Source organism: Megascapheus bottae, chromosome 6 (assembly GCF_031878675.1).
Source record: "Megascapheus bottae isolate mThoBot1 chromosome 6, mThoBot2.hap1, whole genome shotgun sequence".
NCBI classification, from domain to species: Eukaryota; Metazoa; Chordata; class Mammalia; order Rodentia; family Geomyidae; genus Megascapheus; species Megascapheus bottae.
Window position 1 is genome coordinate 78,477,987 of NC_143514.1, and position 27,841 is coordinate 78,505,827.

Here is a 27,841-nt window from a genome sequence, read left to right on the forward strand (position 1 = left end):
TGGCATAAACCATGAACACACATCTTTCCATCTGGTCCCAGACTACTGGAAAAAATATATACTCAAGTCTGATTTCCAAAGAAACTCAACAAATAATTTTTTTTTTTTAATTTTTGTTGTGTGTGGGTGTGTGTGTGGTGCTGGGGCTAGAACCCAAGGTCTTGTTCAGCCAGGGAAAAACAGTAGCACTGTGCTATGTCCCTAGCCCAAAGGCAAAGTACTATTTTTATCACAGGAAAAAAAATCCATAAATAACCCAAATGTCCAGAAGAGACTATGAAACCTTCTTGTAATATATTAGGTAAAAACTACAGATTACCAAACAAAATGTAGAGTTTGGGCCAATCAACAGCTTTGCAAAAATAAAGGACTGGAAAGATACAGAGCAAAACTGCCTGCCTTCCTGTCTTTATTTTTTTGGCCAGTCCTGGGCTTGAGCTCAGAGCCTGAGCACTGTCCTTGGACTTTCTCAAGGCCAGAGCTCTACCACTTAAGCCTCAGCACCACATCCAGCTTTTTCCTATTATGTGATACTGGGAGGAATCGAACCCAGGTCTTCGTGCATGTTAGGCAAGCACTCTACCACTAGTCCAAACTCCTGGCCCCCTCCTGTCTTTTTTCTTTTTTTCCCCCTCCCCTTTTCCCTCCCTTATTTCTTTCCTTATATCATCAGGGCCTCTAGCTCACTCTCACTTGGCTTTTTCACTCAGTGCTTCTCTACCACTTGACCCATAGCTCCACTTGTGGCTTTTTCCTGGATAATTGCCCAGGCTGGCTTTGAACCAAGATTCTCAGACCTCAGCCTCCTCAGTAGTTAGAATTATAGGTGTGAGCCATCAGCATCTGGCTCTTTTGGTATTTTCGATACTTTCTAGTCTGTATTTTCCATGACAAAAAGAGAAAATCGTTATTCAATAATAAAAAAAATAGATAAGACAATGGACAGTTCTCGTGCTAGGATCTTCAGATGAAATAAGTGCCAGTTTGCTTGTAGAGGTGTGAACTATTGTGTGGGATGAGAGATTTAAGTTGAACCCAGAAGAGTCAGAAGCTGGAGCTGGCATTGCACCTTCAAGCATCCAAAGTTGTACATGGTTAGACTTTATTTTGAACACAGCAGGCTAATTTGTTAATTTATTGCTCACCAGTATATATCTATCCCAATTTTTAAAAAAAGATTGCTCCTAAAGTCTCCTTACTATCACACTGGTCCAAGTCTCATTTCCCAAGTCATAGTTTTAGAAGTCCTTACACAAGCAAGCTTGGCCCCTAACCTCCTCTACCACCACATTCCCCTGAGCAAGTCTTGTTGCCTTCTTTCTGACTGTAAGATTACCTACCCTAGGACTTTATAGTCATTGGCTGTTCTTTTCTGCCACACTGTGGCTAAAAATTATCAACAGCTCACACAGTCATGTCATGTCCTCAGAATCTTTCTCTGACCATCTTTCCGGAAGTAGCCCACCTCCGCCCATACCTTCTTCCAGTGTCTACCTATCTAGTCCATCTCCCACTGAGAAATTCTGGTATCATAAACACTGGCTGAATTTGTGCTGGGCTCTACTTCAGCAGTGCTGGCTTTACCCATTCAGATCAGCTTTGAGTCTCTGGAAGTAAGTCTTACTTTATCTTTTCCTGTCTTCTAAGATTAAGTTCTTGGAGGAACAGACTGTTGTGATATTTTGAACCCTAATTTTATTTTTGAAACAAAAGCTGAAGTACAAGCCTTTCTTAAGTTAGAATCCTCTGTCTGGGGTCTAAGAAGAGCTTGTTTCACTGATTGATCTTGTGCATGCAGCTCTCTAGTTTCTGCCAGCCAGCCAGAACAGGACCTAATCAGCAGACTTGAGATCGTCTGCGGGCACCATGGAGGGCTCTCTCCTCCTTGAAGGTTCTTGATGCCTGGTACTTGGAGGTACCCGCATTGATCCTGAGATGCTGCCACTCACCAGCTGCTAACCTTCACAAACTCCTGACCTTTCTGAGCTTTAGTTTCCTCATTTGTAAGATGTAGATATTTATAGTGTCTGTCTTAGGACTGCTACGCAGATCAAGTGAATGAATTAGCAAGTATTTGATGAGTGGTGTCTATTATTAGTACTGGCATCATCTATCAGTGATGGTGGTCCAGCCTGGAGGTTATACTGTTCCATAGAGGGACAGAGAAAAATACTCCTAAGCTCTTGGAACACTGCTAGTGGGTCCTATTCAGCCTTGCATTGATCCCAAAAGACATGGACACATATACATCCCAGACATGGATATGACTGCATAAGCACTTTCTCTTGAAATCATAGTGATAAGCCCACAGTACCAAATTGAGTACTATGTACATTTAATTTTTTTTTTCTTAGTCAGTCCTGGGGCTTGAACTCAGGGCCTGGCATTGCCCTTGAGCTTTCTCAAGGTTAGTGCTCAACCATTTGAGCACCACTTCCGGCTTTTTCCCAGGACTTTGTGCATGCTAGGCAAGCACTCTATGACAAGACCACACTTCCAGCTCTATTTTTTTTTTCTTTGTCAGTCATGGGACTTGAACTCTGGGTCTGGGTGCTGTCCCTGAGCTCTCCAGCTCAGGGCTAACGCCCTACCCCAGAATTGCTTCCAATTGAGATCCTCATATCTCAGCCTCCTGAGTAGCTAGGATTACCGACACGAGCCACCAGGCCCGCTCTAATTTTTTTTTAATCACCAATTATACATGTGCACTACAGATTAAGCTCAGATAATTTAAGAAAGTACTGTATCACTCAAAAATAACCAACTAGCTGGCAGTGGTGGCTTTCACCTGTAATCTTAGCTAATCAGGAAGCTGGGATCTGAGAATCATGGTTCAAAGCCAGCCTAGACAGAAAAGTGACTGTAAGACTCTTATCTCCTCCAATTAACCACTCAAAAACCAGAAGTGGTGCTAAGGCTCAGGTGGCAGAGTGCTAACCTTGAGCACAAAGAGGCTCAGAGACAGACCCCGGGCCTGAGTTCAAGGCCCACAACCAGCAAAAATTAAAAAAAAAACAACAAAAAAACCCAACTCGTGGTTAATATAGTATCTCTCTTTGCAGTATGTACTAAAACATGGATTTTTTTTTTTTTACTTTTGTTATTTAGTCACTGAACACATTCCTTTTCATGGCAAATACATGTACTGAATTCATCTACAATCAACAGACACACTTCACTGTGATGTATTGTGAATTTGCTATGTAGCATAAGCATGCACACACATTCCTACTCCCACAGGAATAAATTTACAAGGAAGATGAGCTGGTATCAGGCTGTCTCAGCTCAGGTCCACACTCTTTAGGCTTGCTTCCCGTCTCAGGGCTTAACTATAGAATAACTAGAAAATGGTGAACAAGAGCCAAAGGACTTAGATCATCTCATTTTTGTTGACAGTGATGGTAATGGATGTCTGTTTCCAGCCCTGTCTAACAGTCCTAATTACTAACCCTGCCAACTTTCAGAGACCCCAGCGCTGCCAAGCAACATCCTCCCTCAGAGGTTGGGAACCTGGTGTAGTTCAGACCCTCATTTGTAATAGCCCGAACTCTTCCTCTGGATCCTCTTGAGTAAGCAAACACTGCTTCCTGCCACTATACTGTTAAATTTGGATCACGTCAAGTTGGATCAACTAATTCTGTATATTAAATTTTCTCTTAAACACTGGGTAGCTGGCTGGGGTGGCTCACTCCTGTAACCTTGGCTACTCAGGAGGTTGAGATCTGATGATTGCAGTTCAAAGCCAGCCCAGGCACTACAGAACATGAGAAAACCAAAAGTGGTGATGTGGCTCAAGGGGTAGGGTAGTAGCCTTGAGCTGAAGAGTACAGGGACAGTGCCCAGGCATAGAGTTAAAGTCCCAGGTCTGCCAAAAAAGAAAAAAGAAAAAATGCAAACTGGGCAAATTGGGAATATGCTCCCAAGTTAACAGCTTAAAAGCCAAAAAGAAGCTAGATGAGGTGCTCTTGCCTGTAATCCTAGTTACTCAGGAGGCTGAGATCTGAAGATCAAGGTTCAAAGCCAGCCCAGGTACTAAAAAGTTCCATGAGACTCATCTCCAATTAACCACCAGAAAACTGTGGCACTGGTCTCCAGAGGGAGGGCAGTAGCCTTGAACTGAAGAGCTCAAGGACAGCACCCAGTTCAAGTCCTATGACTGACCAAAACAAAAAGCCAAAAAGAAAAAGAGAATCAGCATTTCAAATATAATCAACCAGAAAAGAAGAGTTTCCTCATAGTGTATGTCCATGCTCTCTGCTGTTTCTTCAGCTGTGTAACAACTGGCATCAGAACATGCTGCTTAAGTCTGACTAACATATGCTATGTGGCTAACTCAGGCACCTACCTGTATAGAACTTCATCAGAGAAGGGACCAACAGTTTGGTAGAGAGAGGATGGTTCTCGATCATCTCAAAAAACTTCTGGGTTCGTGGCTGAACAGCAGGGTTGGTCATAAACATGACTTCTACCAGTTTGGCTACTAGGTATGGATTCCGGATGTAGTTCTGGTTGCATAACATCACAACGAGGAACATCACAATATCCTGAGTACAGGGCTCATAAAGCACCTGAGGAGAGTATCTGAACAGATGCAAGAGGATAAGAAATGAATCTTTGAGACACTGTCCCAGCATGTTAAGTGTGTACAGGACTATAGGATAAATAATATCGGACAAAGGACACTGAATCCCCTTTATTTATTTTTGTTGGTTGTGGGGCTCTGTTCAAAGTCAGCACAGGCAGGGAAGTCCACCAGACTCCTATCACTAATTAAGTACAACAAAAGCCAGAAATGGAACTATGGCTCAAGTAGCCTTAAGCAAAAATCAGTTCAAGGAAGCAACCAGGCCCTGAGTTCAAACCCCAGGACTTACACCAATAAAAAATAAATCTCAAGTGCCAATTACAAAATCAAGCTTTTTCTAGTCTTACAACTGAGACCAACTTTAGTACAAAATCCAGACGAGTGGGTGGGTATTTCTGCGTTTTGGCTGTTCATCGGGATATTCATACCCCGTTCTCCGTTTTCTCAAGAACATAAACTCAACTATTAGAAATTTATCTCAATTTTCACAGACCACATTATTAGCCACATTGTTAGCCCTACTTTTGTCCCGGAGGTATTATTGGAATAACCTTGGTGCTTTATTTCTCCAATCTCTGGGCAATATTCAGTTAAAAAGTTATACCTAGATGGATGCTGCTGGTAGTTCACACCTGTAATACTAGCTACTCAGATGCTAAGATTTAAGGATCCTGGTTCAAAGCTAGCCTGGGCAGAAAACACTCTGTGAGACTCTTATTGCCAATTAACTACTCAAAAACTGGAAGAGGTACTGTGGCTCAAGTGGTGGAGCTCTAGTTTTGAGAAAGCCCAAGGACAGTTGCCCAGGCCCTGAGTTCAAGCCCCACAACTAACAAAACAAAACAAAACTTTAGGCCTAAAACTGAGGGGAGAGGGTTGCAACAATGTTCACAATAGTGTGCATATTACATATAAAAACATACTAGGATTATATAATGTGTAAAAGGACTTACTGTACAATAAAAAATAAAAATTCAGCAACATCTTCTACATAAAACTCAGGCAATGCTGCAAATACCTTGGGGACATCTGAATTTAAAGGCAGTGTTATGCTGTCAAAGAGGAAAAAGAGCATAAGCTACAGTGAATCATCACACAACTTTTCAATAATATTCCTCAAGGAAAATACCCTCATCCTATAAACCTGTAACAATTATACAGGCAAAGTAACCACAACTAGAAATGAAAAGAGAGTAATTAAGACAGCGGGTATGCTACAGTGTGTGTGAAATGTTCACCCTTGTCTTGATTTCTTGTTCAAAGTTAATGAAACAAAATTAGAAAGAAATAAAAAGGTAATCGTTGGTCGTTTTGTACAACTTAAACTAAGCTAATCCAAAAGAGCCCTTTGTCATCCCTATAAGGGGTGGGCGTCACTTCACCAACAGTGACTGGGAGACTTCGTAATAAGTATAAACCTAGGATACAATAAAGTGAGAATGTCCTTTGCTTATTCTCTGAATTAGCTAGGCATTTTTCCTGGAGCTGATGATAGCTTTAGGATCTGATTACAATTTATAACCTTCCTTTTCTTACAACAAATTAAATAATGTGTGAGAAGTAATGTACCCCAACAATTTAAAAAATTAAAAAATACTATGTCATAGCCTTAAAAACAGAGGCTTGGAGCCAGGGTCGGTGGCTCATGTGTGTAATCCTAGCTACTTAAGAGGCTGAGATCTCAGGATCAAGGTTCAAAGCCAGCCTGGGGACAAAAGAACCTGAGACTCTTATCTCTAATTAACCTCTAGAAAACAGGAATGGGGCTTGGCTCAAAGGTAGCACTGTAGCCTTGAGCTGAAGACCTCAGGGACAATGCCCAGGCCCAGGGGCAGGGTGGTGGCCTTGAAATGAAGAACTCAGGGACAGTTCAAGCCCCATGACCCACACGCACGCACACAAAAGAAGCTGGGGGGGGGGGAAGGAGAGGGAGGAAAGTGGGACACAAACATGAGGAGTATTAATGTGAGAGAAGTAATGAACTTACTACCTGACGAATGTAACTGTAACCCAACGTTATCCCAACAACAAAAAAATTAGAGGCTAATATTTTTACTTCTGATAACTGTTAACTATAGGGAAAAATAGCCACTAATATAAGTGAATTAATAGTCTATATAAATACAACCTTGAGCCTGAGAAATGAATTCTTAAGAAGTAAAGCTTTGGCTTTGTTATGGACTCTGAAAGAACAACTGACACAACACAGCCCAGACAAGTAGAGACAGGCAAAGAGGAAAGAGCACACTCACTCGGGGTATGCAGGGTCCAGGATGCGGAGCAGCAGCTGAATGAGAAGGCCATAAAAATTCAGACATCTTCTCAGGAAGCTCTCGTCAAGTAAGCCAGCGTCAGCACAGGCCTTGCACCGTACCAGTTTCTGTGGAAGTAGGTGTGCCCCCACCCAGAGATTAGTCAGGAGCCAAGGCCCTGCAGTGTGACGGGGCAGGGAAATGAGCCAGAGACCTAGGGCTGGCCCTGCTTCTCTAGCTAAAGAACACTCACTGGGTCTCAAGATCTTTGTTGTTCCTGAGAAAAACCAAAGGTATGCCATGCAAACCACTGAGCACAAAGTCTAGCACACAGTTAGTGCTCAAGAAGGTTAGTTCTTACTATCATCTTTCAATAACTTGGATTGCTGGGGAAGCCCTTTGGGTGCCAGGAGAGTTAGTGGAAAAAAGCCAGACAAGTCACATCTGAATTCTAGCACCAATATGTACAAGCTGCCCACCAGGGCTATTATACCTACCTCAGAGGACTGTGTGAGGGTGACACACATATGTACACACATATTGACATACAGACTGGAACAATGCACATAACCCTGGGAACACATCTTAGAATACTATACATCCAAATAAGAGCCCCTAGTGTATTTCTTATTTTGAGGCAGTCTAGTCTACTAGCTTCTTCTCCACCAAGCCCCCTGAAATCATAACTTCTACAGAAATCCAAGACAGTTTCACAGTATCATCTTTTTAATTAACAAAAGCATGACCAGCTTTATTCAGCCTTAGAATGAAAACATATAGAGGAATGCACAAATTTGCTATCTTCTATGCTTTCCTTGTAAAGGTCAGCCAGCATTTATTTTTAGTATCTCCAGAGGAATATTCCCATTCATAGTTAGGTTCTGCAAGATGGATCATTTTCCATTAAACATGAAGGGACAAGGAGACAGATCCTTCTGCCATGGCGGAAGTACTGGAGTATATGGGTGGGGACAGCAGGTGCTCTGCACATAGCAGGCATTCACACATAAGGGTGGTAATGTTAAACTGAGTTTAAGGAAACCACAAGTGTATACCACCTCTGCATATGTACACTCTGTGTGGAGAGTGAAATGATTACAAGTACATATATGAAAGATATCAACAAATGGCCTGTAAAAGAATAACGAACAAATAAAATACTGCACCATTCACTCAGGGCATGTACTCTGGCAGGAAAATTGCTATTATAAGGCTAGTGCCTAATTATTCCAATTAAATGTACAAACCTTCAGCTGAGTTTTACAGCGTTTTAACATTTCGCGATGTCTAGTTGCCAGGGGAGAATCTTTCCACTGGCTTTCATTATTTTTCAAATCTTCCACAGTCCTGAAATCAAAGATCAACAGTCAAATGAAAGAAAGCAGTAGAATCCATCCTATCTATCCATTTTGATCCTTTCACTGATTCTCAAGACATTTGTTTCTTTTCTTTTTTACATCAAGTACATGTATAAAAAGCATTATCATAACCAATGGCAATTTGTGATTTAATTGGTAAAACTTTTCTTCTTATTGGTTCTTAAAATAAGGATATGTCAGCCGGGTGTGGTGGCTCACGCCTGTAAGCCTAGCTGCTTAGGAGGCTGAGATCTGAGGATCAAGGTTCAAAGCCAGCCAATTAACCTCTAGAAAATGGGAAGTGGGGCTTGGCTAAAGGGTAAGTTGGTAGCCTTGAGCTGAAGAGCCAAGCCCAGGCCAAGTCCGAGCCCCATGACCCACACACCAAAAAAAGGGATAGGTCTTAAAATTGTTAGCACTTTAAATCTGATGAACTGTAATAATCATAATCATCTTTGGGAGAATGCATACTTTCCCTTAGCTTACTGAGAGGGAGAAAATTTTCTTGTAACTAAAGTTGAGCAAAACTAAACTTTCTTATATCTCCTGAAAAGCTAAAATTCTTCCTTCTTTTCTTTTTTAATGTGTTGGTTCTGCAGGGCCTGGGCACTGCAGCTGAGCTTCTTTTGCTCAAGGCTAGCACTCCTACCATAGCTCTACTTTTGACTTTTTAAAAATTAATTTATTTATTTTTGTTGGCTATGGCCAACTCTGGGCCTCGGTGCTGTCCCTGAGCTCTTCAGCTCAAGGTTACTGCCCCACCCCTTGAACCACAGCACCACTTCTAGTTTTCTGATGATTAATTGGAGATGATTGGGAATAAATAGTCTTACAGACTTTCCCTGGGCTGGTTTTGAACCACAACCCTGAGATCTCAGTTTCCTTAGTATATATGATTACAAGCATGAGCCACCAACACCAATAAGGTCTCTTCTTCTTTTTCTTTTTTTGTTTAGGTTGGTTATGGGACTTCAACTCAGGGTCTGGAAGCTGACCATTTTTGCTTGAGGTTAGAGTTCTGCCACTTGAGCCATAGATCCACTTCCAATTTGTCTGGTGCTTAACTGGAAATATGAATCTTTCCTGCCCAGGCTGGCTTCAAGCCATGATCCTCAGATCTCAGCCTCGTAAGTAGCCAGAAATGACAGGTGTAAGCCAGCAATGCCTAGCTAAGGTCTTCTTTATAACTCCTCAGCCCTCTGCAGGGAGCGCTGTTCCCTGAGATTATTTTTGTAGTTTTCTCCTTCAATTCTTTCAGGTACCTATTTGAACCTCATTGTCAGGGAGATAGTGACACCTAATACGCTGCTGAATTTAAGAATAGTTCATTTTGTCTCATGATACTGTGTAGACAGTGCTAAGCGTCACTTTTAGGCTTCTAACTGAAGGCCCATCAGCTATCAAGATTCTCCCACTGATCATTGGGCCTATTTTTTTTTTTTTTTTTTTGCCAATCTTGGGCTTGGGCTCAGGGCCTGAGCACTGTCCTTGGACTTTCTCAAGGCTAGAGCTCTACCACTTGTGCCTCAGCACCACATCCAGCTTTTTTCTATGTATGTGGTACCGAGGAATCTAACCCAGGTCTTCATGCGTGCCAGGCAAGCACTCTACCACTAGGCCAAACTCCTGGCCCCATTTGGGCCTATTTTTGTGCCAGTACCAAATTGTTCTTATTATAGCTCTGTAGTAGAGCTTGTGGTCTGGGATTGTGACACTGCCAGCATTGCTTTCTTTGCCTAAAATTACTTTGGCTATTTGAGGTCTCTTGTTGTTGTATATGAATTTTGGAGTTGTTTCCCCCCCCCACCCCAGTGAAGGTCACTGCGATTATGATAGGGATTGCATTAAATTGTATAGATCATCTTTGGTAACGTGGTCATTTTCAAGGTATTACTCTAGCTATCCAAGAACATGGGAGATCTTTCCAGCGCATGATGTCTTCGACTCACTCAGTTTTCATTGTAGAGGGTTTTTGCTTCCTTCCTTGGTTGTTTATTCCTATGCTTTTTCTTTTTCCTTTTTTCCCCTTCACTCTTTTTCTTTCTCCTTTTCTTTCTCTTTCTTTTCTTTTGTTTGCTTTGTCAGTCCTGGGGCTTGACCTCAGGGTCTGAGCACTGGGCCCTTGGGATTTCTCAAGGCTAGAGCTCTACCACTTGAGCCACAGCACCACTTCTGGCATTCTATGTGGTAATGAGGAATCGAACCTGGGTCTTCATGCATGCTAGGCAAGCGCTCTTCTAGGTCAAACTCCCAGCCCAGAATTGTTTTCTTGATTTCTTTCTGGTGCTTGCACATTGTTGGTATACAGAACAGTTGGCATGCTGGTTTTTGTGGTCAATTTTGTGACCTGCTATTTTGCTAAAGCGATTTATCAGCTTTAGGAGCTTGGGTGTCAAGATTCTGGTAGAGCAGGTAACAGAGGGTTTTGGCTGAAGCTACAGAAGAAGCTCCATTAAATCCTGAAAAAACTCATTGTCAGGCTGGTTCAAAGAGCATCTCTGAGAATCTTTTCCAGCTACAACCAATGATTCAATAAATGCAATAATACCCCCAAGACAAATTCCCTTATCCCAGATGAGTGAATTCATTGGTACCAAAATCAAACAGAAATGCAGTAGACAGAATACTGGCTGTGTTAAGCTATCACACCCCAATTTCTGGTTGGGACCTGTGAATATATGGCCATATACAGCAGAGTACATGTATAGCAGATATGAGGGTGAAATTACTCTGGACCCAGGTCATCACTAAGGTCCTTGAAAGAGAAGAGGGGGATAAGAGTAAGGGGAATATGGCAATGTTAGCAGTAGTCAAGAAGAGATTTGGACATCTCTGTGGACGGATCTGGAAACAGGACAAGGAAGGTAGGAGGATTAGCCAGGTGCTGGTGGCTTCTTCCTGTAATCTTAGGTACTCAGGAGGCTGAGATCTGAGAATTGTTGTCCAAAGCCAGTCCAGGAGTGGCTTCTGAAAGCTGGGTAAGGCAGGGACCACTCTCCCTATAGAGTGTCCTAAACTGAATTTGAGGGCTTCATCATAGAAATGTATTTATGCTTTTGAAGTCCCTTTGGTTGCAGGAATAGGAAACATACACAATTACCATACAAGCACTATATAACCACATGAGCTTGCCATAAGGAGATTTCAAGAACATGGTTCTCTGGTTTCAGTTTTTAACTAGACTGTCTAAAAATGATAAAGATCCAATTATTATTTGAGAATGAACACTGGTAGCCCAAGGCTCTGAGATGTTTGTTTGTCTTGAGCCAAGAAGTAGCCACCATTTTGCCACTGATTAATTGGAGGTAAGTCTCGTGAACTTTCTTGTCCTGCTGGCTTCGCCAATAAGCCAGCAAAAGGCAAAACTATAAGCATGATTCAAGAGGTAGTGCACCAGCCATGAGCAAAAAGCCTAGGGAGGGTGAGGCTAACCAGGCTTGGAGTTCATGCCCCAGTACCAGCACAAAAATGAACAAACACAAAGACTAATGAGAAAAAAGATGAAAAGGACACTATACACAACTTTATAACACATAGTACATATAATGTTTGTCAGTGTCCATAATTGAAAGTGTCTACTGAGGGTTTTGAAACATATTTCCTGAGAATAAAGGTATCTAATGCATATTTTGTAAAAACAATTAAGTCATTAAAAACGAAGTGCTGCTACCATTTTACAGATAACATGATTATGTGTACAAGAATCTTCAAGAATCTATAAAGTAAATGTTAGACTAAGTGCTTTTTAGGAGAATAGATGCCAGGTAATACATGTACAGAGGTGAACTGTTCCTTTCACAGACAATACTAAAAAGTAGTAATGACTTTTACTGTTTTGACATCTAAGTGTAAGGGAGGAAGTCTAGAAGCCAGGCTCATGTGAAAACCATGTCTAGTGGAAGCACAGGGGAAGTTGGTACAGTCATATGCAAACAAGACACCAAGGATACAGAACTCACAGGAAATAAGGTTTAGATCAGTTTAACCAGTAAAGACTGGAGGACACTTAGGAGAATAGACATGGCTGCGGAGGCAGGCAGTAAACTGTCACCTAGAAACCCCATATTCAATTCCTCCGGTCAATGGAACTGCTGCCTTACGACAAGCAGGGATTGGCAATTCAAGACGTGGCAACAGGCACATACCTATTCAGTTCCCGGATGGCCCGGAGTCTGCGGATGTAGCGACGACAACTGGGCAGAATAGAGAGGTGGTGGGCATGTAGGGTGAGAAAGAAGCATTCTGTGGGGAATTTTGGCTCAGAAAATGGAGGCTGGTCTCCATCTAGGAAAAATAACATGAATCCCCAAGTGAAATCTATTCTAAGTATAAATCAATGCAAACTTTCAGTTTAGAAGATTACTCTTGAATTTTCCAGAAGTTTAAGCATATTTTCATTAATAAGCAGGTATTCTGCCCAGTCTATTAAATATTTATACAGGCTTCTACTAACAGACTTTGATGGTGTACGTTTTCCTGATGTACCTTATAAAATGATATCCAATTTCCAGTACACAAACATCTCAAATATACTAACCTTTCAGTATACAAATCTCAAAGTGGAACTAGGTAGCAATACATTATAGATATTTCCTTGTATGTTTATAGTGCCTAACTTTTCTCCATTGAACATGTGTGAAGCCAGGCACCAGTCAGTGCTCACGCCTGTAATCCCAGCTAACTCAAGAGGCTGAGATCTGAAGATAATGGTTCAAAGCCAGTCTGGGCAGGAATGCTGACAAGACTCATTCCAATTAACCACCAAACAGCTGAAAAGGGGAGCTGTGGCTCAGTGGTACAGCAGTAGCCTTGAGCTTTTTATTAAAGTTCAGGGAGAGCACCTTTTTACTCTTAGTAAAAATTCTGGTGTATGAATGTACGTTTACACCCACAGCATGTCTGAGAACTTAAGTTTCACACCTAAAACTTGGAGAAAAAAAAAGAAAAAAAGGTTATCAAAATTCTATCTCAAAGAACAGGCCGGCATTGTGGTGTACACTGGTGATTCCAGCCACGTACATTGTGTAGGTAAGATAATCCTCTGATGCTGCCCTTGGAAAAAAGAACAAGATCCTACTAGAAAACACTAAAGCAAAGAAAAAAAAAGCTGGAGGTGTAGTTTACATGATAGAGCACCTGCCTTACCAAGTACAAGATGTTTTTGTTGTTGTTAGTCATGGGGCTTGAACTCAGCACTGTCCCTGAGCTCTTCAGCTCTTCCAGGTTACCTACCGTCCTACCCCTTGAGTCTTGAGATAAGAGTCTCTTTAGTGCCTGGGCTGGCTTTGAACCGTGATCCTCCTGAGCATGAGCCACAAGTGCCCGGCTATAAGTACAAGGTTTTGAGTTTAATCTCTGGCTTAAAAAAAGAAAGCACTGCTATGTACAAAAATTCATCCTCTGGGGACAAAGTGAAATCACTGAGAAAAACACTATGATTTTGTTTTTAACTAACATAATAACTCTAATTGCATATACCCCAGCAATGTAAAGTTTGTGAGATTCTTAGAATCTGCAATTAAGTACCAAATAGCCGAAAGTGGAGGTATGGCTTCCATGGTACAGCTCTAGCCCTCAGGAAAAAAAGCTCAAGGACAGTGGCCAGGCCATGAGTTCAAGCTCCATATACAGCACAAAATTAAACAAAAAAAGAAAGAGAGAAAGAATAAAGAAAAGACTAAGGCCATAGATTTTGATGTCTATCATAACACAATATGTATTCTGTTACCAATAGGAAAGATTAATATTACATCTTCAAAACTTACATTCATTCATCATGAAACTCAGGGTCTCATGTTCTTGCTTAGCTTTCTTGCTTATGGTGTTCTGCTACTTCACCCATATCTCCAGTCTAAAACTCTGCCATTCATTAGAGATACTATCTTGAGAATTTTTCTTTCTGAGCTGGCTTCAAAGCTCGATCTTCCAGGCCTCGTCTCCTTAGGATCATACGTATGAGCCACTAGCACCCAGCAGAGAATTTTAATTGATATAGTATATATAAAATCAATGATCTAATAACTGAGTTACTATCACTTAAAAAAAAACTTTTAACTCAGAATAATATATTCCCTTTCACATGTTCTATTTATCTGTTTTGGCTAATAAAAGCAAGGCCTTTTTCATAATATTCAGTGTCACAATGCTTCCAGGTAAAAGGCTGCTATCTCATGACGCAGCAATGACAAGCTACTCACAGAGTTCACTTAGCCAGTCGTTCACATCCTCCATGGTTGCATTCACTCGTGTCTCATCATTGGGGAGTGTAATCCGACATCTTGGGTGGAATATATATGTAGGATCAACTGTTTCTAACTTGATTTTTGTACTAAGCTGCTGTAGTACCCAAAGGAAATTGAGCATAAATCCATCTGTAGATACCAATCTATCATCTGTCTGTGAAGTATGAAAAAAAAAGTTACTGATCTGAACACAAAGCCAGTGACAGCACATGTGGTCACTGTCAACTCCGAGGCGCGTCACACATTCCCCCACCCTGAACCTTCCTGATGACCCCAATGGTCAGATGCTACGTCATCCAGGGGAGGAAATGAAGGTCAGAGGATAGAAGCAATTACAAGATGACCACCACCACCTGAGTGAGCCCTAGGTCCCCAGCCCAGGAACAGCTTCATAGGTACTTCATCTACAGGTCTGGTATCATTATCATCCTAACTTTGTAGTTGGGAAAACCAAGGCAGAGAACTATGGTCTCGGTTTTAGAAACAAGACTACAATTTTTTTTCTGCTTCTGAGTCACATCATTTTTTATTTTTCAACTATTATTTTTAAATGGTTATTAATTATACAGAGCATTTATTAGTTTATTTATAATGTAGAAAGGATATCTCTATAACCTGTCCACTCAGACCACACATCCTCTTTCTCCCCACCTGGCCTCTCTTACCAAGACTGCTGTAATTATGACCTACTGACAGGCCTCGATCTCATTTTCTACACAGAGACTCTCCTTACAGCCAAGCATGGTGGCTCATGCCTGTAATGTTAGTGACTCAGGAGGGTGAGACCTAAGGACCAAGGTTCAAAGCCAACCCCAGGTACAAAAAGACCCAAGACTTATCTCCAATTAACCTCTAGAAAATGGGAAGTGGGGCTTGGATCAAGGGTAGGGTGGTAGCCTGGAGCTGAAGAGCTCAGAGACAATGCTCAGGCCCAGGGGTAGGGCAGTAGCCTTGAGCTGAAGATCTCAGGGACAGCGCCCAGGCCCAGAGTTCAAGCCACATGACCCATCCCCCCCGCCAAAAAGAGAGAGATTTTCCTCACAGTCTTCATATATGAGCCCAGTCCCATCCCCATGACTGCCTTCTCTTTCTTGTGTACTCTCCCAGCTACAAAAATCCTGTCTGTGTACAGGGGTTGCACCAAAGCTAGCTGATTCCACCTTGGTGTCTTATATCCATTAGAAGGCTCTTTTTTTTTCAGCTTTACAATGGCTGGTTCTTTCCCATCAGTCAGGGCTTGATTCAAATGGCACCACTTTAGAAAGGCCTTTCCCACTACTTGATCAAAACTCACAACTCTAACTCTGACGGGGCACTCCACCATGAGCAAGTCATGGCAGAAGGGATTTAGGGAGCAAGTGAAAGCAACAGCGCCTCAGGAACCCTACCTGCATCTGTGCTTTCTTTATGTTGGCATTGACGACGGCTGCCATATAACCCAAGGCAGCCTCACGGGTTTCACCATTCAACAGAACACTGTGCAGAATCTTGAAAAGCTCTTGCTAGATTATTTGAAAAAAGAAGACAGACATTTAATTCCACAAGACAATTACTCACTTCCTACATTCTCTCTTCCCCCACTTTTACTCACTTCGGGACAGAGTGACCGAGGGAAGTGTACAAGACACACATGAATGGAGATGAGAATAGTCTGAGGGATGAACCAAGGGCCTAACAGACAGAGCAGGAAAGCACTCACTCCGAGTGGCACCAGGTCTGAGCTTCTTTGTTTTGTTTAGATTTATTTGTTTGCCTGTTTTTTTGTCAGTCTTGGGACTTGAACTCTGGGCCTGAGCACTGTCCCTGAGCTCTTCAGCTCGAGGCTACTGCCCTACCCTTTGAGCTACAGCCCTACTTCCGGGGTCAGAATAGTTTGAACTTTTAAAACTTGGCCATGGACAGAGTAAAATGAACTTGGTACCCAAGACTGTTAAGTATTACCTTTTATGTTTCAGAACTGAAGACAAGTTAGTCTACATTTGGGTAAGTAGGTCAACAAGAGGTTTATATAAACTAATACCTGTCACCTTAAAATTTTTTTTTTTGCCAGTTCTGGGGCTTGAACTCAGGGCCTTGTAGTTGTGAGGCATGCTTAATTAATTAGTACATAACTTCTTTAAAATTATCTGTGGGACCTTTTCATTCTTTTGTTTGTCACAGGGCTTGAACTCAGGGCCCGGGAATGTCCTTGAGCTTTTCTGCTCATGGCTAGTGCTCTACCACTTGGAGCCACAACTCCACTTCCAGTTCTCTGCAGGTTAATTGTAGCTAAGAGTCTCACAGACATTCTTGCCCTGGCTAGCTTTGAACTGTGATCCTCAGCTCTCAGCTTCCTGAGTTGCTAGGATTATAGGCATGAGCCACCAGAGCCTGCCTTTAAGGGCTTTTTATTAGCATTTATATAATGGCAGCACTTGTCTATAAACTACTCATCTTTCACACCTACCCTTCCCAACTCCAAGTAATGCTGTAGTGATTGGCTGACCACACGGGTGTTTTCCAGGGTAATGGCAGGACCTGAGAAATATTTTTCCACCACTTTAGCCTGGAAAGAAAGAAACAAAACACTGAAGGGTGGGAAGAAGACTGAACAAGGGGTGGCAAATCTGAGTGTCCACTGGACTTACATCATCTTCTGCAAAGACTGAGAAGCTAAAGAAGGCCCCCAGGTAAGACAGTCTCTGCAGCTCCCGCCCAGAGCCAGGACTTAAGGACTTCGGCAACCACAAGGGCAAAGACGCAACCTAGGCACAAGGAAGAGAATGGTTAAGCTGCTGAGCAGGAAGCAGGGAGGAGGCTGTGGGCAGCTGGTTCTGGTCACTAGCACAAGTCCGATCGTGAACTTCTCTAAGCACAAGGCACAAACATGTCTGAAGCTCTGGTGGAACATCCCTAGCTCAAAGGAAGTCCTCCAACTCTGTATTTTCACATTTATGTTTCAAGACAGGCTTACATGGGATTCCAAAGAACCATTCTGATACTCCCAAAGGGTTCAAGTACATGTTCCCATAGTACCTGTTATGCTCTAGAAACTACTTCTCCTCATGGTAACAGGAATAAAACACTTCACTATAAGAAATGTCATACACACATATACTTCTAATAGTGACAGCCTCTGGTGTATTCGCTATCTCTACTTATATCCATATGCCTTTAAGAGAGGTCTTCTAATGGTTGTTACTCAAGGTATGGCTACTCGATCCTTACAGGTTCATGGAAAATGCATGAACATACCAAGTAGAAACTTACCAAATTGCACACAGGGTGTGTCTTTCCAAACTTGGTTTCACAGAGTTCACCTAATGCCTAAAAACAAGATGAAAAAGAATTCAATCAATGAATGTATTGCATCTCAAAGTGCTGCTCTGTGTAGCACGAAAGGACACATTTCAATGCTGCTCTATGATGCTATCAGCCTTGGAACTTTTTGACTTCATAAGCATTTTAAATGTATGGTGTTCCCAGCATTGGGAAGGCTGGGGCAGAAGAGTCCTGAATTCCAGGCCAGCCTGAGTTACATAGTTAGTCTGCATTAAACAAACATGGCCAGGAGTGTAGCCTCGTGGTAGAATGCTCGCCTAGTTTGCACAAAGCCCGGGGCTCCATTCCTTGGGATCACATATACAGAAAGGGCCGGAAATGGGGTTGTAGCTCAAGTGGCAGAGCACTAGCCTTGAGCAAAAAATGTCCAAGGACAGTACTCAGGCCTTGAGTTCAAGCCCCAGGGACGGCAAAAAAAGAAAAACAATAAAACCAAAATACAACCAAAATTAGAAATCACACATTTTATTCATAACTCTTACTAATATTTTTACTAACTTTTTTTTTTTTGCCAGTCCTCAGGGCCTGGGTACTGTCCTTGGGCTTTCTCAATGCTCACATACTACCATAGCACCACTTCTGGGTTTTTCTGTGTATGTGGCACTGAGGAATTGAACCCAGGGCTTTGTGCATGGGAGGCAAACACTCTACTACTAGGCCACACTCCCTGCCCCTCAAAAATATTTTATTCATATATGCAACAAAATAAATGCACTAGGATTTAAAGAGCCATTGAGCTGAGCACCTGGAAGGCCAAGAAAGAAGGATGAATTCAAGGTCAGCTGGGATGACTTTAAAAACTATGGAGGGGAAAAAAAAACACAAAAAACCCAGCAGGACACCGTGGCTCACACCTGTAATCCTAGCTACTCAGGAAGCTGAGATCTGAGGATCAAGGTTCAAAGCCAGCCCATACACAAAAGGACCTGAGACTCTTATCTCCAATTAACCTCTAGAAAATGGGAAGTGGGGCTTGGCTCCAGGGTAGGGCAGTAGTCTTGAACTGAAGAGCTCAGGGACAGTGCCCAGGCTGAGCCCTTTTTGATTTAAACCCCAGTGCCCTGGGTTGGGACCCAGCTGTTAGCATTTTAGCTTTTATTAGAATTGATGTTGGCTTTTCTGAGACAAGGTATCTTCAGGGATTCTCCTGCTTTGGCCTCCTAAGTGTTTGAGTTATTGCCACCACACATAGTGGCAACAATGTAATTTTTTTCATTTATTTATTTTTTTTGACAGTCTTAGGCTTCCACTCAGGGCCTTATCACCATCCTTAGGTTTTCTCAAGGCTAGAGTCTACTGCTTGAGCCACAGCACCACTTCTGCTTTTTTCTATGTATGTGGTACTGAGGAATCAAAGCCGGGTCTTTGTGCATGCTAGGCAAACACTCTACCACTAGGCCAAACTCCCAGCCCCAAAAAACATTTTTTAAAGAACCTCAAATGACTCAGACATATGACACAGTAGGGTTTACTAAGCAAGAGAAAAATTCTACTTTTTTTTTTCTTGGTCCTGGTACTTGAACTCTGGACCTGAGCACTGTCACTGAGCCTTTATGCTCAAGCCTAGCACTTTACCATTTGAGTCAGAACACCGTTTCTGGCCTTTTCTGAGTAGTGTATTAGAGTATCAAGACTTTTCTGCCTGGGCTAGCTTTGAACCATAATCTCAGGTCATGCTCCTGAGGAGTATGAGCCACTGGCGCCCTGGCCCAGTTATCTCTGTTTTGATTCTAGCTGTCTTCTCTTCCTGCCTCTCATTATTCTCACTTACTGAACCCTTCCTATTGTACAAGCATCAGTAATGGCCCCAAATAAATTTACTGTCTACAACAGAAGCTTTTATTTTTTGACCAAGAAGGATATTTTGTCGATATCTGACACTAACAGCTCCTCACTGAAACATTAAGCTAATTCAAGCTACAACCAAAAAAGCCGACAATATTTACATATTATAGGAATATTTACACATTATAAGGAATATTTACATATTATATTGATCATCAACATAGACTAAAATATCTCACAACTGAACTAAATCAAATTAGTTCACTTCCTGTTCTGTCTGCCAGAGTCATGTGCAATGAAAAGAGCTCTGTAGCATGAATTCATTCAGAATTATTTAAAACAATCCCTTCTCACTTTCTCATTTCCCCATGTTTAGGTGCTATGATGATGGACTTGCTTTCAAAAAATAAATGCACCTTTTGTACACACCTTGGCTGCATTACTATCATAGGGCAATTTCCTGTTTTGCTCCCGTGTGACTTCTGGGGTGCACCAGGAGACTTTGTCTCATAAGGACCTGTGACCAGCACTAGTACAGAACATCCCCAGGAAGGGAATGGACTCAAATCAGTATGATGATTGGAATACAGTTAAAAAAGAAAAAAGATAAAGAGTAAGTAATGCATGTCATCATGGCCTCAATTTATACAAGGTTGCATATGTGCATACAATAAACTTCCTGTTCTTTCATTTTGTCCTTTCTAGAACTTAAAAAAAAAAAAGAAGCTCTATTCATTACTTTTCTTAGTTTTTTTTTTTTTTTAATTCTTCTTTGGCTTAAGCTCAAGGCCAAGGCACTGTCCCTAAGCTCTCTTACTCAAGGCTAGCACTGAAACACTTGAGTCACAGCTTCATTTCTGGCTTTTTTTGGTGGTTAACTGGAGATAAGAATCTCTTGGCTTTGTCTGCCTGGGCTGGCTTTGAACCACCACCCTCAGATTTCAGTCTCCTGAGTAGCTAGGATTACAGGAGTAAACCACCAATGTTTGGCCTCATTTCTCTTGAAAAGCAAAATCTTATCACAGGCCTGGTATATTAGTACAAGCTTGCAATCCTAGCACTCACGAGGCTGAGGCAGGAGTGTGAGATGACGAAATGCAGTCCCATCAGTGCCTCACTAGGGCTTTGTAGGACTGGGAGAGGCAGACTGCATCCCAGCTGCTGTTTTAACTCATTTGCGCACTGCACACCAAGCACTGCGTGGCCAACATGACCATTTCGTGTGTGTGTGTTTGTGTGTTTCTTGCCAGTCCTGGGCTTGAACTCAGAGTCTCAGCACTGTCCTTGGACTTTCTCAAGGCTAAAGCTCTACCACTTGAGCCTCAGCACAACTTCTGGCTTTTTTCTATATATTTTGTACAGAGGAATTGAAACCGGATCTTTGTACATGCTTGGCAAGCACTCTACCACTAGGCCAAACTCCCAGCCCCCATTTCACATGTTAAAGGGAAAACAGTATTATTCAGAGACCTGAAAGAAAAGCTCATGTTAAAGTAATAAAGAAAAGCATGTATTCAGTGTGCTAAAATAGTAACAGTAATAAAAAAGAACACGGCTTACCATAAGGGGATATTTAAAGTAGTCACTATCAAGTGAGCACTCTTTGGCAGCAAGAGCCAGGCCTTGTAAAATGGGAATAAAGATCTGTAAGAAAAGAATACACGTATATATGAATAGAAATCCTGTTAAATAAGGTGCTATATCTAAATGTCCAGACTTTTCCTCTCCTCTTTGAGAGCAAACCTTTTCTCTTCTGCTCATAGTCAGCAATGGTCTCTAATTCAGCTAGTACACTGACCTGTGTCCAACAAAGAGGCTAACCACAGAGTAATGCAGTTATGTATCCCAGAAGTAAGAGGACTTCGATCAACACTACCAGGAGAAAACTACCAATGTGGACAGTAAGTATTGCAAGGTCTTTGCTCTAGCAACTCAATTCTGCAGCAACTATGCTCTTAATTACCAAGAAATCTCTTATCTGAAAAGAAAGCGGACCAAACATTCTTTTTTTTTTTTTTTTTGTAGATTGTGGGGCTTGAACTCTGGGTCTGAGTGCTGTCCCTGAGCTCTTCAGCTCAAGGCCACTGCTCTAACACTTAAGCCACAGCACCACTTATGGTTATCTGGTGGTGAATTGGGATGAGAGTTTCACGGATGTTAGTGTCCTGGCTAGCTTTCCCTGATCCTCAGATCTCAGCCTCCTGAGTAGCTAGGATAACAGACGTGAGCCACAGGTGCCCAGCTAGATCAAATATTCTTTTTACTCAACTCTTATCAATATTTTTAAAAAGTCTTCCTTGGGCCCAGGAGTGTAGTAGCCTAGTGGTAGAGTGCTCACTTAGCATGCATGAAGCCTTAGGTTTGATTCCTCAATACCACATAGTCAGAAAAAGTCAGAAGTGGTGCTGTGGCTCAAGTGGCAGAGCACTAGCCTTGAGCAGAAAGTGTACAAGGACAGTGCCCAGGCCCCGAGTTCAGTCTCCAGGACTGGCAGAACAAAAAAAAAAGTCGTTCTCTGTTTACTACATTAGACTTGAGAGCACATATACCTGATAAATGTTCAATTTAATAAGGAGCAAAATTTATACAATTACCTGATATGAAAGCTTAAGGGCACTCAAATACTTTTGCATGTTCATCACTAACACTGGGTAACACTGCAAGGTTTTCTTAGCACAGTGCACCATCAAACTTCACAGTGCACTCACTGATCTGTTTTTTCAAGTAGCTGGCTGAGAGGCAAGGCTAATAGCATCACGAAGAAAATGTAAACAGCAGCTGACAAACTGAACTACAAGAAGTTTTAAAGGGAGTATGTTAGAAAACCATTAGAAACATTGAAAATTCCCCTTTCCTACTAATTCCATCCCATTCTACTTAGAACTTTCATTATAACAAGAATACAATACCACCAGGTGAGGTGGCTCATGCCTGTAATCCTAGCTACTCAAGAGGCTGAAATCTGAGTGAGGATCGCAGTTCAAAGCCATTCTGGGTACTAAAGACTGTGAGTACTCTTATCTCCTGTGACTCAAGGGGTAGGGCAGTAAGCCTTGAGCTGAAGAGCTCAGGGACAGTGCCCAGGCACAGAGTCCAAATCCCACGACAGACAAAAAAAAAAAAAAAAAGAAAGAAATACAGCACCAAAAAAGGTGCCCTAGATTACAGGTATCTGTGGAATGTCTTGAGATATAATTGAGATATAAACATAGCATTGGAAGAGATCATGCTAGTCTTTACCACTCCAACAGTCAGGGCAGAAGTAATGTTCTTTCAAAAGCTAGTGATAAATGGAGCCCTAACACTCAGTATGGGTGTGGGGAATATCAAACTTCAATTAGAAAGAGGCAAGCAGACCAGAATCCCAAGAGTAAATTTCACAATTGGCCATTTAAAGAAACCTCTAAGCATGATTTTTGTTTTGGTTGAGGAATGCTATAACATTTATACATTCTACTGGAGCTCTCTTTCTTAGGCAAGATTTAACTTATAATAAACAAAATAGGACTATACAAAATATTTTTAAATAGCCAAACATTGACTATTCTTTTTTTTCTTTTTTCTGTGTGTGTGTATGTGTGTGTGTGTGTGTGTGTGTGTGTGTGTGTGTGTGTGTGTCTGTCTGTCTGTCTGTCTGTCTGTCTGTGTGTCTGAGGGCTTGAACAAAGTGTCTGGGTACTGTCCTCGAGTTTTATGTGTTCAAGGGCAGTGCTCTATGACTTCAGTCAGAACTCACTTCTGGCCTTTTGGTGCTTAACTGAAAGAAAGAGTTCTATAGACTCACCTGCCCTGGCTAGTTTCAAACCGCAGTCCTCATATCTCAGCCTCTGCAGTAGCTAGGATTATAGGCATAAAACACTGGCACCTGGTTATAATCTCCTTAAACAGTGATTCTTTTATTTTCAGATCAAAAGCTAGTAGCACTGGAGAAAAAAATGCTCTATCTATTCATCCTAATACTAAATTATAGCAGTTCTTTATTACTGTTTACATGTGAACAGCTCTCAATCATTTGAAAGAGGTAAACATGGGGCCAGGAGTTTGGCCAAGTGGTAGAGTGCTTGCCTAGCGTGCATGAAGATCCAGGTTCAACTCCTTGGTACCACATAATAGAAAAAGAGGGAAGTGGCTCTATGGTTCAAGTGATAGAGCACTAGCCTTGAGAAAGCCAAAGGACAGTGCTCCAACCCTGAGTTCAAGCCCCAGGACTGGCACCCCGCCCCCTCCCCCCAAAAAAGGCAAACTTTTTTACTCAAACATAGTTTGTCATGCTTTCTGTCCTTGTGCAATTAAAAAAAAGGTAAAACTGTTTTTTCTGTTTCTCTTTAGGAGCTCTATTTCATACTAGATAAAAAACTATTTATAAATGCACTACTGTATACCAACAGCTCACGCCTGTAATCCTAGCTACTCAAGATGCTGAGATCTGAGGGTCATGGTCTGAAGCCAATCTGGGAAGAAAAGTCAGTGAGAGAGCTGGTCCCAGTGGCTCATGCCTAGAATCCTAGTTACTCAGGAGGCTGAGATCTGAGGATTTTGGTTCAAAGCCAGCCCGGGCACAAAAGGACTTGAGACTCTTAAGTCCAATTAACCACCAGAAAACCGGAAGTGGGGCAGTAGCCTTGAGCTGAAGAGTACAAGGACAAGACCCAGGCCCAGAATTCAAGTCCCATGACGGACCAAAAAAAAGAAAGAAAAGAAAGAGAACAAAGAAAAGTCAGTGACTCTCTGTCTCCAATTTACCAGCAAAATGCTGAAAGTAGATCTATGGCTGACTCAAATAATGGAGAGTCAGCTATGAGTGAAGAAGCTGAGTGAGAGTGTGAAGCACTGAGTTCTAGTGCCAGTATTGGCATGCGCACGCATGCATACACGCACGCACGCACACATGCACGCACGCACGCATGCACGCACGCAAACAGAAACCCAAAACCTTATTGTGACATTAAAAAAAGTGAGTGTTTTAGTAGTGGCTGAAAATGTAATAAATTCTGTGATTAAAAGCATACAGATTCTAGAGCTGAGGTAAAGTACTCTGATTTGAAACCAAAGCACAACTAAAATAAAAAGCACAGGGCTTGTATTTCAAGTATAGAGCACCCTATCTACTACAGACAATCCTCTGAATCAAATCCCAGTTTGGGCAGGGAAAGGGAGAAGGTAATTTTCAATTTATTTTAATTTTACCCCAATTATTAAGACCAAAAGGGTCATTTTATAACCACAATATAGGTTTATGAGTAACACAGACATCACACTTTCATCTACTTACTGTGCTGTTAGTGCACAGTGAAAACTACTCTGGGTGCCTGGGATAAAGTATTCTAATTAACACCTGTTACATGCCTACTCCACCCATAAAATTATGGGCACTTAGCCAGGCACCAGTGACTCACACCTGTAATCCCATCTACTTAGGAGGCTGAGATCTGAGGATGGCAGTTCAAAGCCAGCCTGGGCACTAAAGTTCATGACTCTTACTTCCAATTAACTACCAGAAAACAGGAAGTGGCACTGTGGCTCAAGTGGTAGAATGCTAGCCTTTAGTTGAAGAGTTCAGGGACAGCACCCAGGCCCAGACTTCAAGCCCATGACTATACAGTAAAAAAAAAAAAAAAAAAAGTTATGAGCACTTCACTAGATCATCACTTCCAAGATAAGATTTGTTCTCATGAGACTTGGCTTAGCCTTTGAAAGAAAAGCTCACTCTGCTGCCTTTGTACTCCTATATGTCAACAACAGAAGACAAGCTCAGGACTGAATTTTAGAGAAATTACCTAACATTAGCAGGGATTTGTATTCCCTTTGAAGTCTGCTAAAATCACAATTTCTGAGAATTTTAGTCATAAAACCAATCACTATAATAATAGGTATAAACCAGTTTACAGTATTATGCATTGGGGCCAGGAATGTAGCTTAGTGGTAGTGTACAAGCTTTGAGCACAAGAAGTTCAAGGACAGTGCCCAGGCCCTGATTTCAAGCATCAGGATGGGGGGGGGAGAAGGTATGAATTATTGGTCACAACTGCTGTTTCTCCAGGCACACAAAAAAGGAATGATAGAGTAAAATGTAAGAAACTTTTTAAAAATATGTTTTCTTCATGGGAAAGGCCTGTACTAATAAAAGAATGCAGCTGAGGGTACTGCACAGCCAGGGAAAAGTACAGCTTAGTCTCACCTTGAGAGAACCTTTCAAGACTTAAGTAAACAGTTAAGAGATCAGGTTTTCAAAAGCGCTTGCCTAGCAAGTGCAATGTTCTGGGTTCGATCCCCAGTATCAAAAAGAAAGAAAAAAGAAAAAGAAAAGATACAAACAGTAAAATGTAGTGCATCTTTTCCTAGTTGAGATCCTATGTGGTATGCAGGATTGTGCTAATTTTGTTATTGCATTACTAATCTCAGACAACCAACTTTTAGCACTATATGTAGAAAATGTACATCACCTTATATTCTCTCTTGTACTTCAATGTTAAGAGTCACTTGGAAATAAGGGATGGGGCAGGCTTGAGTACATAAGTGTGCAGACATGCGTATGCGTGTGTGTGTGTGTGTGTGTGTGTGTGTGTGTGTGTGTGTATTTTGTGGGGCTTAAACTCAGGGCCTATGTGTGTGCTGAGCCTCTTTGTGGTCAAAGCTAGCATTCTAGCAATTGAGCAACAGTCCACTTTCTGCATTCTATTGGTTAAGTGGAGATAAGAGTCTCACAAGGACTTTTCTGCCCAGGCTGGCTTCAAACCATGATCCTCAGACCTCAGTCTCCTGAGAAGTGAGCCATGAGCTACCAGGGCCTGATGGGGATGGGGCTCTTTTAGAGTGTGAGTGAGTGAGTGAGTGAGTGTGTGTGTGTGTGTGTGTGTGTGTGTGTGCACGCGCTGGTCCTGAAGCTTGAACTCAAGGTCTGGGTACTATCCCCTGATTCTCTTTTGCTCAAGTAATCTTGAATGACATTGCTGCTTATGGCTTTTCTGAGTCATTTATTGGAGGTAAGAATCTCAGACTTTCCTGCCTGGGTTAGCTTTGAACAATGATAATTAGATGTCAGTCTCCTTAGTAGCTAGGATCCCAAGTGTGCGTTAACTAGCACCCCTTAGGGCTTTTATATTTCAAAGCACTTATCACAGACCTTGTTTCAAGTGAGCTACAGCTGTCAAATCCAATTTTCTCAAGAATAGGATCTTAGATTGGTTTACCTCTAAGGAAATAAGAAATGTGTAAAGAGAAGTTTCCATCCAATATGTTTAAACATCAACTTTGGCACAGGCTAAAAAGTGCAGCAGTTAACTCACATGACCATACCTGCTTAAACACTTCTTCATCCTGATGAGTGGTCCTCACCAGTTCTTGAATAAAGCCAAAGGGGAGATTCCTGCACAGCATATAGGGCACGAGGAAGGAGGGCTGCTGCATGGACCTGTAGACCCACAGAAGCCAAAGGCTATAATGAAGTGATCTAATAATGCAAAACAAACACAAGCACATGCAGCACCACCTGCCTAATCAGAAGCCAAACTGGAAATCTCCCAAATATTCTGTATAGGGTTTAGCTAATGAAAACTTCTCTAACCACTAGTAGTCATTTTTTGGTGTCATAAGAAATTTCACGTATTTCATCTTTCATAGTCCATTAAAAATGCAGCATTAGGAGGACTGGGGATTTAGCTCAGTGAGTGTAAGGCCCTGAATTTAGTCCTTAGCTCTGAAGGGGGGGGGGGGGAAGAGAGAGAAAGAAAAAGCAGGCACCAGTGGTGCACACCTGTAATCCTAGCTATTCAGAAGGGAAGACCTGAGGATTGCAGCTCAAAGCCAGCCAGGGTACAAAATATATGAGACTCTTATATTCAATTAACTTCTAGAAAACCGGAAGTGTCACTGTGGCTCAAAGTGGTGTTAATAGCCTTGAGCTAAAGAGCTCAGGGACACTATGGAGGCCTATTAGTGACCCCCCCCAAAAGGGGGGGGGGGGGAAGCTTAAAATTTTTGTAGTATATTCGGCCGGGAGTGCTTGCCTAGCATGCACAAAGACCCAGGTTTGATTCCTCAGTACCACATACATAGTGGGAAAAAAAGCTGGAAGTGGTGCTGTAGCTCAAGTGGTAGAGCTCTAGCCTTGAGAAAGCCCAAGGACAGTGCTCATGTCCTGTGCTCAAGCCCCAAGACTGGAGGGAAAAAAGATAGATAGATAGATAGATAGATAGATAGATAGATAGATAGATAGACAGACAGACAGACAGACAGACAGATAGATAGACAGATGTGGTATATTGTAGGGTATAACAAGGAGAACGTATAAATTGAACT

At 42.0% G+C, this 27,841-nt stretch overlaps 1 protein-coding gene across 2 annotated transcripts in view; it reads right to left on the bottom strand.

Annotated features, from left to right (window-relative positions):
* Ube4b (ubiquitination factor E4B) overlaps positions 1-27,841 on the bottom strand; it is a 97,002-nt gene that overhangs the window by 19,819 nt on the left and 49,342 nt on the right. For both annotated transcript variants that reach the window (XM_090335859.1, XM_090335860.1), the window contains 12 exons: positions 26,840-26,954; positions 21,104-21,187; positions 17,687-17,743; positions 17,065-17,181; positions 16,884-16,982; positions 15,826-15,939; positions 14,393-14,591; positions 12,341-12,479; positions 8,085-8,184; positions 6,838-6,965; positions 5,539-5,637; positions 4,346-4,581 (listed from right to left, as the gene is read on the bottom strand). In XM_090335859.1, the coding sequence (XP_090191985.1) occupies positions 4,346-4,581; positions 5,539-5,637; positions 6,838-6,965; positions 8,085-8,184; positions 12,341-12,479; positions 14,393-14,591; positions 15,826-15,939; positions 16,884-16,982; positions 17,065-17,181; positions 17,687-17,743; positions 21,104-21,187; positions 26,840-26,954 (1,487 nt within the window). The remainder of the gene's footprint in view (positions 1-4,345; positions 4,582-5,538; positions 5,638-6,837; positions 6,966-8,084; positions 8,185-12,340; positions 12,480-14,392; positions 14,592-15,825; positions 15,940-16,883; positions 16,983-17,064; positions 17,182-17,686; positions 17,744-21,103; positions 21,188-26,839; positions 26,955-27,841) is intronic.